The sequence below is a fragment of the Archocentrus centrarchus genome, chromosome 19 (genome assembly GCF_007364275.1).
Source record: "Archocentrus centrarchus isolate MPI-CPG fArcCen1 chromosome 19, fArcCen1, whole genome shotgun sequence".
NCBI classification, from domain to species: Eukaryota; Metazoa; Chordata; class Actinopteri; order Cichliformes; family Cichlidae; genus Archocentrus; species Archocentrus centrarchus.
This window is the reverse complement of record NC_044364.1, coordinates 8,067,923-8,080,466: the sequence shown is the minus strand read 5'-3', so window position 1 is coordinate 8,080,466 and position 12,544 is coordinate 8,067,923. Positions and strand designations below refer to the sequence as shown.

At 38.9% G+C, this 12,544-nt stretch overlaps 1 protein-coding gene across 1 annotated transcript in view; it reads left to right on the top strand.

Annotated features, from left to right (window-relative positions):
- The window catches only part of cpped1 (calcineurin-like phosphoesterase domain containing 1), a 50,988-nt gene that overhangs the window by 12,257 nt on the left and 26,187 nt on the right, over nt 1–12,544 (top strand). Inside the window, exons 3-5 of the mRNA XM_030754674.1 lie at nt 8,783–8,955; nt 10,252–10,383; nt 10,565–10,697. Of these exons, the coding sequence (XP_030610534.1) occupies nt 8,783–8,955; nt 10,252–10,383; nt 10,565–10,697 (438 nt within the window). The remainder of the gene's footprint in view (nt 1–8,782; nt 8,956–10,251; nt 10,384–10,564; nt 10,698–12,544) is intronic.

Genomic DNA, 12,544 nt, shown 5'->3' with positions numbered 1-12,544 from the left:
AACCTAGAGGTGCACTGAATGCAGTTTTCTTGTGTGACAAACCTCGTATAGTTTTGAAAAAGTGAGCTAAGATGACTTGTAGTATATAACAATTGTACTCTACTCTCCCACTCTACCTGACGTGTTTTACATATCTGTGTAGCTCTGTAGTCACACCGCCTAAACAATACTTGGCGGTGGTGTTACTATGCCATAGTGCTGAGATCTTGTCTGCTTCAAACAGTGCCGACAACAGCTGAACACAGCAGATCATGTTGGAGTCGGAGCTAATAAATGTTGAAAATGAACAACGTTAACGAAGATTCCTGTAATGCAAAAGAAAAGCAATAAAACTTTGGAACCATTTGGTACCAAACAATATACAATTGTTGTAGTTTGCATTGCAATGGCATGTAGTTGTATTTTGGGACAGATAAACGTCACGTTAGGAATGAAATTGCATATATCCGTTGATCAACCGTGGATCAATCACCAGTTGATTCAACTGCCATTGAAGGGAGATAAATATGTTCTCTCTGTAGGACTCTAAAGAGTTTGGGGGGAAAAATGGTTTTGGAACATGTGAAAACAGTTTGGTGTCTTATCCAAGTCCAAATTATGGTGGCAGTGTGATAAATATAGTAGTCTAGACATTCTTTCCCTGAGCCACATCCTCTGGTCCTGAAGGTCGCAACAGCTTTAAACACTTTTGTGCTTTGCGTCGACTGGTTCTTTCCAGGCATAATGTTGTCGTAATCAGATCAGGGACTTCTTTTTGGGTGAAGGAGCAGAAGTGTTCCTTGGAGCTCCCCTCTGTTCTTAAAACTATCGAATAACATTTAGCCTTACTGCCCTTTAAAAGAAATTCATTTCAGCCAGATCTATATCAGTGATTCCATCTGTTGAGTTCAGTCGCAGGTGAAAAGTTTTTGGGTAAGGCAGCATTACGTAAGGTCACTGGTATTGACTTGTCTGCTCTTCTGGAAGAAAAAAACAAATCAGTAAACATTAATTGATTGTGATATGCAGGTATTACACTCTTACATTTGAACACTGAAGAGAACAAATGAAGACACAGTATTACCTTTAACCAGTGCAGTTCAAACATTTATTGAAACCATGGAAAATTCGTTCTTGCCATTATGTTTAACAACAACAAAAAAACTCAGCATTTTTATGGTGAAGTTTTAGAGTTTAAAGTGTTTTGCTGTGGACTTCTTCTCACTCATGATTAACAGTATGAAAAATACAAGTGTTTCCCTCAAATGTGAGTTCTCATTGTGGCTGTGGCATTTTTGTAGAGGTGGTGTTGCGTGCACATGGAAGAAGGCATATGGACAACTTGTTTGTAAGGTCCACATCTGCAAATATTTGAATTGCCAGGTACTTTGTGAAAAAGTACCTCGCAATGAGCCTTTACTCTCATTGATGGACTCCGGCTTTATCATCTTGGACGGCAGCTGGTTGTTCTTGTTGATGCTTATGAAACTGTGCTCCACCCACTCCAGGTTCTGGTTAGAGTAGTCTTGCAGCTAAAAGCACATCTCCAGATCTACCACCACAAGCTGCAGTCCGTGACAGTGGACTTAGAGTTGCATCCATGAGACATTCGACTGTGGAATGAGGCAGCTGAATGTTAACAAAGACCTGCACGACATCAACCAAGCCAGCAAGCCTACTACTATTTCTACTTGGTTAACAGTGACTGAATTACATGGCATCAACTCAACACATTTAGGCTTGTAGGCATGATCAAGTAACCACTTGTTACAGCCAAAGTATGCAGAAGAGCATCTCTAAATGCATAAAACATCAAACTTTGAAGCAGATGGGCTACAGCTGTAGAAGATCATACTGTGTGCCACTGCTGTCAGCTAAGAACAGGAAACTGAGGCTACAGTTCACCAAGACTGTAAAAATTGGGCAACAGCAGATTGGAAAAATGTTGCCTGGCCTGATGAGTCTTGATTTCTGCTGCGACATTTGGATGGTAGGGTCACAATTTGGTGTAAACAACATGGATCCATCCTGCCTTGCATCAGTGGTTCAGGCTGCTGGTGGTGTAATGGTGTGGGGGATATTTTCTTGAAATAGTTTAGGCCAACTGAGCATTGTTTATACACCACAGCCTACCTGACTATTATTGCTGATCATGTACAGCCCTTTATGAAATTTGCACAGAAATTTCCCTCTGGGATCAATAAAGTATTTCTTATTCTGATGACCACAGTGTACCCATGTTCTGACGGTTGTTTCCAGCAGGGTAATGTGTCCTGTTACAGAACTAGTTTCTCAAACATGACAGTGAGTTCACTGTAAACAGATGGCCTCACAGTCAACAGATCCCAATCCAATAAAGTACCTTTGGGATGTGGTGGAATGGGAGATTTGCATGAGGGACGAGCATCTGACAAAGCTGCAGCAGCCTTGTTGAATCTGTGCCACAAAGAATTAACAGTTCTGAATGCAAAAGGGGGTCCGACCTAGTACTAGTAAAGTGTACCTAACAAAGTGGCCAGTGAGTGTAAGTGTTAGGAGCTTGTCTATTAGTAGTTGGGCTTATGGCATAGTTCTCTTGAGCAGATCAATCTGTTGTCAAGATATACTTTGGCAACTGTTAATATAAATAATGTCTACTTGTGGAAAACTATTTATACCACATTTTGTGTGTATGTGTAACATTGTATGAAGTACCTAATGTAGCATTATCTTGACTAAGACCTTGCCAAAAACTTGTCGATACATGCTTGAGTTAGTCATGAATATAAAGGCCACAAAATACAGTTGTTCAAGTGTAGAAAATGTATACGACAGCAAGACCCCAGGCACTGAGGATTCAGTGCAGCCTCGACAGCCAGTCTTTAAAGGAAATTGAGAGAAGTGCTTACAGTGTTGGACAGGCTCAATGAGAACCTGCCAAAGTCTCCTGTCAGGGTTTGAGAATCAGTGTTGCAATCTCATTAAGTGAACAAGGCCTTTCAGTCAGAGCCCTACAAGGAGTGGAGAGCAGCATTGTGTTTTTATTTGCGTATACCCTACATGTGCTGTATATTGCAGAGAGGAAAGTAGGTCAAGACAATGTTGGCGTTAAAATGTGTTTTTATAAAATGGAATTTCTCGCTATTTCTTAAATATGACAGATCCTAATCATTTATTAAATGTAGTGTTACATAATGCATCTACTTTTCCTATTTGTTTCATACTCTATGCAAAACAAGTAGCCATTTGGACAAATTATCTACAGTGCTATTAAAAAAAGGGACGTGAAGACGATCAAAATATATTACAAATGTAGCCAGATGATTATAAATCCGTTGCTTATTTACAGTAAATAAGCAAGGAGGAGATTATGGTCTGTTGAAGGACACAGTGTTTATTCCTATTCACTGCTACAGGCAGAAAAAAAATATTTGAGTTAAAAATAATTTTCCTTTCAAGTGCGGCGAGGCACCTTCAGACAAGCTGAAAATTTTTAACCAGGCCTGTTATCTTATTGCAGTCACTCACACAACCCATCCCTGTTAGTTAAAGCAAGGTATCTTAAATGCAGGTGGGGCCTGGATGAGGATTGGTTTGAGCTGTATCATACAGATTGTTGATTCATACTTATACTATGTCAGCAGATGGCTGTAATTGAGGGCAGGCAGGTGGTGGTGTGAGGAAGCAGAAGGCAGCACAGCGTCCCTGCCCCTGTGTGTCGCAGCCAGTGCTATTTATTCACATTTATTTATCAAGAGAAACCTAAGTGTGGCTCATACTTGGTACTCAAGTTTGAGTACGATTGAGCCCAAAATCCAGTACATTTGATGTGTGAATATTGCCCAGGGTCATCAAGCACAGCATGACAGGCAATTGCACAACTGTTGTTGTCTTTCACTCTGGTCTCACAATGACATTGGATGCTTTACAATATATTTGGATAGACAAAAGCCTCCATCTCTGCATTGCATCCTCATAAATCTGTGAAGGCTTGCCAATTTCGACACTCGCATCTGCTTCCGTGCAAGACAGATGAGATTTCAAGACACAAGTGTGCCAAATAAATCTAAAACAGCTATTGTAACTTGAAGAAGTACTCCATTATAAAGTTAGCTGTACAAACTTTATCAGTTGTTTACATTTTAATAGTCCAAAAATGTTGAGACACTGTAAAAAAAAAAAAAAAAAAAAAAAAAACAGAATGCAATAATTTGAAAGTCTCATAAACCCATATTTTATTCACAGTAGAACAAAAGATTCCAAATGATTAAACTGAGACATTTTATGTCTTCATGCAAAACATCAGCTCATTGTGAATTTGATGGCAACAACATGTCCCAAAAAAGTTGGGATAGGGGCAATAAAAGGCTGGAAAAGTAAGTAGTACTACAAAGAAACAGCTGGAGGAACATTTTCCAATTAATTAGCTTAACTGGCAGCAGGTCAGTAACATATAAAAGGTATAAAAAAAAGAGCATCTTAGAAAGGCAGAGTTTCCTAGAAGTAAAGATGGGCAGAGGGTTCACCTATCTGCAAAAAACTCCATCTACAAATTGTGTAATGATAATGCTCAACATTAAATTGGGAAGACTTTGAATATCTTGTCATCTACAGTACATAATATCATCAAAGGATTCTGAGAATCTGGAGAAATCTCTGTGCGCAAATTACAAAGTCAAAAATCAATATTGGATTTCCGTGATCTTTTGAAGTGGCACTGCATGAAAAACAGGCATCATTCCATTATGGAAATCACGGCACGGGCTCTGGAACACTTCCAAAAATCAGTCTGTGAACACAAATCCACAAATGCATGTTAAAGCTCTTTCATACAAAGAAGAAGCTATTTGTGAATTCCAGAAACACTGCTTTTTCTCTAGCTCATTTAAAATGGTGGAAAAACTGTTCTGCTGTCATACAAATTGAAATTTAAAATTCTTTTTGGAAAACATCGACGCCACATCCAGCTTGTTATCGGTGCTCAGTTCAAAAGCTTGCATGTCAGATGATATCGAGTTGCATTAGTGTCTATGAAAGTGGCATCAGGAAAGGGACCACAATCAGTGCTGAAAGGTACCCTCCATCCCAAAGGCATCTTTTTCAGGGAACACCTTGCTTATTTCAGCAAGACAATGCTAAACCGCATACTGTATCAATTATAACAGCATGGCTGGGTTGCCTGTGCTCCAGAACTTTCATCATGAAAACATTTGGAGCATCATGAAATGAAAAAAATGACAAAGAAGACCCAGGTCTGTTGAACAGCTAGAATCCTTTATTAGACAAGAATGGGACATCATTCTTCTCCCAACAGTCCAGCAGATGTTGATGGAGTGTTGTTTAAAGAAGAAGAGATGCTACACTTAGTAAACATGCATACCCTTGTCCCAGCTTTTTTGAGTTGCTGACATTAAATGCAATATGACCTTTTTTTTTTTCTTAAAATGGTACATTTTCTCAGTTTAAACATTTGATGTTTTGTTGTTTTATTATGAATGAAATTTGCAAATCATTGCATGCTCTTTTTAATTTCCATTTTATACAGCATCTTTTGGAAGCTGAAGATAAGTATAAGAGTTATGTAACATGGTCGCACACACACTGGAAAATCAATTGTATGTAATGTGGAATCTCCCTTGATTACCTACATTCACATTTGGGTGATGTCAAGCATAAAACATGCCACTAAACAGCTCCACTGGAGCAGCTGACAAGGTCAGGTGTCTTCCTAAGGGCATGTTGATGGTATCAAAAAAAGAGAGTAGACTGGTTCTTTTTCACCTGTCCTCTCAGAATTTCCTCTCTAATCGAGTACTTGAAGAAAATGACCTTGTACAAATAAAAACTTGTAAATAAATGAATAAAATCCAGTACAAATCAATTTGTCTGTACCAGCTGCAACAGTTGCCTTGGTATTTTAAATAACAACCTATGTGCCCCCTGTTTTTCATCCAGGCTTCATTACTGAGGCAGCCCTTGTTTGTATGTAATTATGGCAGCGGTCAAATATTGTAATTGTGGGATAATTAATCCACTTTGTCGTGGCTTAAGCTGTCCTTTTCTTTTATTGGGATTCTACTTTAAAATATCAGCTCAACAGGGAACAAAAAGGATGTTTCAACTTGTACTAGGCATCAGCCAGAGAAAAACCACTTATTTAATTACTGAAGGTTAGTAAGGTGGCTTGATTTATGCATAACTGAATCATTTTTATGCCATTTAGTTTTTTATACAAATTTAAATTCTGGCTTGTTTTTGTAATGGGTGTGGAATATTTTATGGGATTGCAATTATATTACAACTTGGAGCAAAACAGACAACGCAAGGAAACTCCATAGGCTACAGTTTAATTTGGACTCAGTTTAGCATTAAATTCTAATTTAGTGTCGAGCAGTTCATGGTCAGTAGTAACCATGTGCAACCAATGTGGGACCAACCAAAAGGACCACTCACTCCATGATCATTACCAGTAATATCATGATCATCAGCATCTAACAGAATACATCTGCAACATGTGTGGCAATATTAGTATTGTGCATCAAGATTATGCTATGAAAATGGAAAAGTTAGATTAGATGTTAGATTTAACTCATTGTGTGCCTTGTGTGCAGAGTGACAATGAAATGATCGTTCCAGATCACTCATCTAGAGACGAGCATCTGCAGTCATGCAGCCAGAGACAGGCGCTACCGTTAATCAATGTGGTTTAAGTGTCTTGCCCAAGGACACAACGCAGTGCAGGGACAGGGGCTCAAACCAGCAACCTTCCAGCTGCAAGGCGAGCGCCTATCCACTGCACCACTGCCACAAGAAGTGCCGGCAAAGTGACAAATTTGACCCATTAGATGATCCCTGTGTCTGAAGTTTGATTAAATTCAGAATAATATTCCAGGACAGAAGTATTCACTTAAAATTTAAGGAGGTCCAGGTAGAGAAAATTTACTCCAAAAAAAAAAAAAAAGCCTGGAATATAAGTTCAACATGCATTATAATTCAATTCAATATATTTTGAAGTAGCCTAATAGTTGTATCAGTGTCTGTATATAGTCAACAACTGGCTGTTAAATACAACAAAGAAAGTACAACTCAACAGTATTTCAACAATGTTTATTATTAATTTTCACAATGAACTGAAGGATAGTCTGGTAATAAAATAACACAATGTTCTTTTCTCTTTTCAAGTAAAACAAAGTTTGCATTCATAAATAAAAAATAAATAAAACTTGAAAAAGGTGTAATTTGACCGATCTCAGCTTCAACCCCTCTTTTCACTCTCTGTTTCCCTGATTTACTTATTCGGTCTTCTTGAGCAGTTTTTTTGCTTTCACACTTGCTCTGAATAAATGATTTGATTGGCTGAGTAGCATCTTGTGGAATGAGTTACAATACATGCGACTGGTCTGTGTTTCCATACATTGACTACTGGATCTGGACCACGGCCCGCCTGTTAGCGACCTCGGCTCTAGGAGGAGTAATGATGAATTGTGGCTGGAGGGACAGAGGATGGACCCCTGACCAGGGCAATTAGAACAGAGACTTGTTGGGAAGTTTTCACTTACAGTAATGCAGCAAGTTTTTGTCAGTTTCACAGGTTCAGACCAGAGGATGATCGGACAGTGTGAAATAATGGTCCAAATAGTGGGGTTTGTCTTACTAGGTTTTTTTCTTTCTGGTATATTAAAAAATTTAGGTCTGAAAGGTTAGTTTACCTGTAGAAGTGTACCGAGTGAAAACTACAAGGAGGCATGATGGTGCAGTGGTAGCACTGTTGCCTCACAGCAAGAAGGTTTCTGGTTCGAACCCTGGCTGGGGCCTTTCTGCTTACTTACCTTTCTGTGGGAGGAGTCCCACAGCCTGAACATGTGTTTGGTTAATTGGCTCTTAATCAGCCATAGTTAGAGGCAGATAAGGTCATTAAACTATTGACTAAAACACTGCACGAATGTGTGGTTAAATGTGACTTGTAGTCTAAAGAGCTTCAAATGGTCAGTAAGATTGGAAAGGCTCTATATAAATATGTCCATATGTTTTCCCTTTCATGTTTTTTTAAATTCTATGCTTTCTCCCACTGTCATGCATAAGATGTTCTTTGGTGAAAGGCTCTTATGTAATGAGTCCTATCTAAATATTCGAGGAAAGGTTTGCTCCAAAACTAGGCCAGTAAAATAATTACTCAGATGAATAAAAATGAAAAGAAATATGAGAGGAAAGGGGGGGGGGGGGGGCATAAGAACAGAGGCTGATGGGTTTGTTTGATATAAATTCAAAGTTATAAATAGATTTGAGTCTCACCCATTCTCTGCCCTTTATACACTCTGGGACTGAATTAATTTAGCTCAAATCATTACCCTTAACATTTTTGGATGTTTAACCTTTTTGTGAACTCCAGGTTTATTATTGTAGTGGGCCTGATATCAACAAACAGCTTCTTAGGAAGATTCTTTAAAACAAATAGCCTCATATGTGTTCAAAAACTGAATCCAGCAAGCGGTACACACAGCTGTTGCCTGCAACATAGGGACCGAGAGGATACCACCAGAATGCTACTAATCATGCCAGTAACCATGGTGATACAAAGTCGAGCTTCTTTGAGCGCTCCCATCATCATCATCATCCAATAATCTCTCTCTCTCTCACATAGTCCTCATTCACACTTTGTCTGTCATCAGCTTATTTCACCTACATATAGTAGAATTTTATTTTAACCAAGCATCTGTTTTTCAGGTCCAGGTCATAATTTCTGCTTTTATGATGATATCTTTAATCATATTGGTGACAATGACAAATCAGTTTGATAGTAAGTTTTCCATTTCTCTTCCTTTAGGTACACCCTTTAGAGAAGGTCAGGAGAGAGACCTGAAGGCTGTCTTGAAGGAGGCCGATCCCTCCATTCCATTGGTGTTTGTCAGTGGAAACCATGACCTGGGTAACACCCCCACTCCCAGCACAGTGGAGCAGTACTGCAGGGCTTGGGGGGATGACTATTTCAGCTTCTGGGTAAGCAGAGACCGAATGCAATTAGTGGCAGCGAAGTCTGTAGTAGTGGTTGTAGCATAAATGGAATATTGTGACAACGGACACCTGCGAACACTACACTTTGTGCCCATCATGGTGTGCTCCAGTCAAGGGTTTTTATGGTGGTCACTTGGATCTCTTCATCCCTAAACTTTTACCAGAAATTTCACAAAGGGAGGTCTATATCACTTCCTGTTGCAAGTAAGAGGCACAGTGAGTGTAACAACATAAGGACTTCTGTTTTGTTATAGTCATTGTCATCATGCATTTTAGGCTTGAGGCAATATGACAATGCATATTTGAGTTGTAGCAACTGTTTCATGGTGACATACCAAACTTTGACACAGTTCCTTGGATGCACTGTTAGTGACCATAAAAGGATTCCAAAGGTCTTTATATTAGGCCGGATAGGATCCCCATGTGAACAATTCTCAGTGCCTGTTTGACTTCCTGTTTAATATATGGCTCCATAAAGTCCTTGTAAGTCCTGTGATGTGGCTACTGAATTTTATACATCTAGTTTAAATTTGTGCAAAAGCTACTTTGTTGAAATTTTGTACAGTTTAAATTACTTGAGTCATTTTTGACGCACCGCATTATTCAGCAGTTTGACATGTAGCAGCTCCAAAACAGCGATTCATTTTCAGGAGGAATAAAAATCAGAGCAGTTTCAAGTAGATCCACAGTCTCATTAGTACTTGTGCCCCAAAAGTTAAAGCATGAGAGTCCCTATTAAGGGTCTAGCATCATAAACACTGGATCCTACATTTCCATATTACAACACATCTTTTTTTTTTTTAAATAAACTCTCCCTCCTGTTGAGTGTTGTTTTTCAAATGCCATACCTTTAGTTTATAAGACAGATTTTCTATTAGGAATTCACGGCCACAGAAGTGTAATTGTGAGATTTTATGCATCCAAAATCAGCTAAGGGTCAAAACAAAACGCATACTTGAGTAAAGATGCCTTCATAAAACATCACACTACTGAAGAAAAATGCAAATTAAGATTGAATTTGCAGAGTCACAGCTATGACCACACTGCAAAAAGAAATGGTGGATTTATATATGATTTTTAACATTTTTAATATATTTTCAAAGTGATTTGTTGTTCAGGAGTTAAATTTTGAATAACCTAGAGGAACAAGTAAAGGAAGTTTAGGATAGTCACAGAAACTGTAATAAATAGGGTGCATGGATAACAGATGCAATTGGAAACAATTCAAATTATTGTTTTTGTTTTTCCTGTTTTCTTTTTCTCACACTTTTGCCGTCTCAGGTGGGCGGAGTTCTCTGCCTGGTTCTGAACTCCCAGCTGTTCTTCGACGCCTCGGCCTGCCCTCAGCTGAGGGAGGCTCAGGAGACCTGGCTGGAGGCACAGCTGAGCAGAGCATCCTCCTCCTCTTCAACGGTAGGATGGCATGACCTTAATGTGATTCATGAAGATGTTTAAATAGACGAAATCTTCCTTTGCTTTGTCTGGACGCAGTGGTTTAGGTTATTGCTGGGGTGTGTAGCCATGGGGCACAGCATTTGAATTTTGTCTTTGGAGATCTGCAACGTAATTATCGCTCATATCTGTCTGTATTCAGGAACATAAACCCAAGCACATCCTAGTGTTCCAGCACATTCCTCTGTACCTAAAGAGCCCTGATGAAGAGGATGACTACTTCAACCTGGAGAGGACAGTCAGACAAAACCTGCTGGACAGGTTCAAGAAGGCAGGTAGGAGAACAGGATACACAAATTATGGGACTCTTCTGATTTCTTCAGGTTAATTATTGCTGACTTAGTGATTTTTCAAGCCACTTCATCTTTTGAGTCCAGTTATGTGCATTTGGTTACAGTTAGAAGTCACAGAATAGTTAAATCAGTTTTATTGTCTTAAAAGTCAAGCAACTCCCTCTTCTAATTTTACAAAAATAAGAGCATTATATTTTTTTTATAGTAATGGATTTAGGCCTGTGTGAAGTGGTCTTAAGTTTCTTGTCTTAATACGCCTTAGCTGCTATTCCTATTAAACCTGTTCATTTCAAGCATATCTCACTGAAGCACAGTTAAGATCCCAGCCCAGAGGATTAATATGTCATTATCCAAAAACCTCAGGAGGAGCTCTTGGCACGCACACACACACACAACGCAGATATAATTGAATTAATTGATGCATTCACTTCCTATAAGAAGAATAATTCCTTAATCAATCCATTGTTGTAAGCTTATGAGAGAATGACACAAAAGTAGTGAGCAACAAAACTCTCACAAGGACAGCATGTCTTTAGGCAGTATCTCAGCGAACGCACGTCAGCCAGCTTTGCACCACTGATTGACAGCACCTCTCATATTGAGGAGTGCCATGCTTTTCAATCATGCATCAAGGTGACAGATGGGGGGATGGTATTAATTTCATTATCCATCCATTATTTCTGCATGTATTTAACCATGTTGGCCTGTCTTGGTCTGATGACCCTTCTCGCTCATAATTGATTGCTCCTCCAGGGGAACACTGGTTAAAATTTGAAAGGGCAATTTTTACAAGCTTTTTATAATCAGTAGCAGAGGGTGTTGCTGTAGAATGTGCTAGTGCCCTTTCTTACCTGCATGCTTGTTCAGATGTGCCCTGCTGGGAATTATAAATGCAGGCTACATACAGGGCATGCACTCTATGAACCACAAGCATGTACATTTATATTAATAATGGCGCACATACTATTTTACATGTACTATGTTTGATTTTCTTAGGCATTTAAGTGTAATGTATGATACTCCTTTATTATAGCAAGAAAGGGGATGTTATTTCTGGGATTTATCTCAAAGCATTCATATTTTTACTCATAACAGCTATGTTCCTTCTGACTACTCTTATCTATATATTTAACAATTAAGTCAAGCTCTGCCTCTTCAGTTTGTTTGTAAATGTCTGGGGGGGGGGGGTTCCTGCTCACATTTGGAGATTTGATTTTACTGTAAGAATATCCTTCATTTTGACATGTTTATGACGATTCTTAGTCATTCTGACTTTAAGATAATTACAGAAAAATCTATTAAAACACATAGCCATGTAATTTTTTATATTACTTCTTGATAGAAGTGCTAAATATGAGTTCCAACATTGTAGTCAGGGGATTTGACAAAAAGCAGCACTTTCATAATAGAAATTAGACCAGTTATTGCTGCATAATGCAGCCTATCCCTTCTTTCGTTCTGCTCTCCTCTCATCTCTCACTTTCATGGTTTTTCTGCTTTCTCCATCTTCTCCTAGTAGAAGAAGTGACTGATGTGCAGCGTCTGTACTCTTAAGTCTACTGGAGTTTGTCCTGCAGGCATGCTAGTAAAAGACACTGACTGTGATCACTGAGTCTCCACATCAGTTTGTGATAGAGCTGCTACTGTGCATTTATATCAGAGTTACTGTAGTCATCAGGGTTACTACCAGGGCAGAAAATGACAGCGTCTGGAAACAGGACATTGTATAACTGAGCTCAATTTGATCAGATGGTGAAATGGTCAACATTATCCCTGCTAAAATCAACACTGGCGTTGTGAGCATGCTAGGAAGTTAATATTAGCGTTTA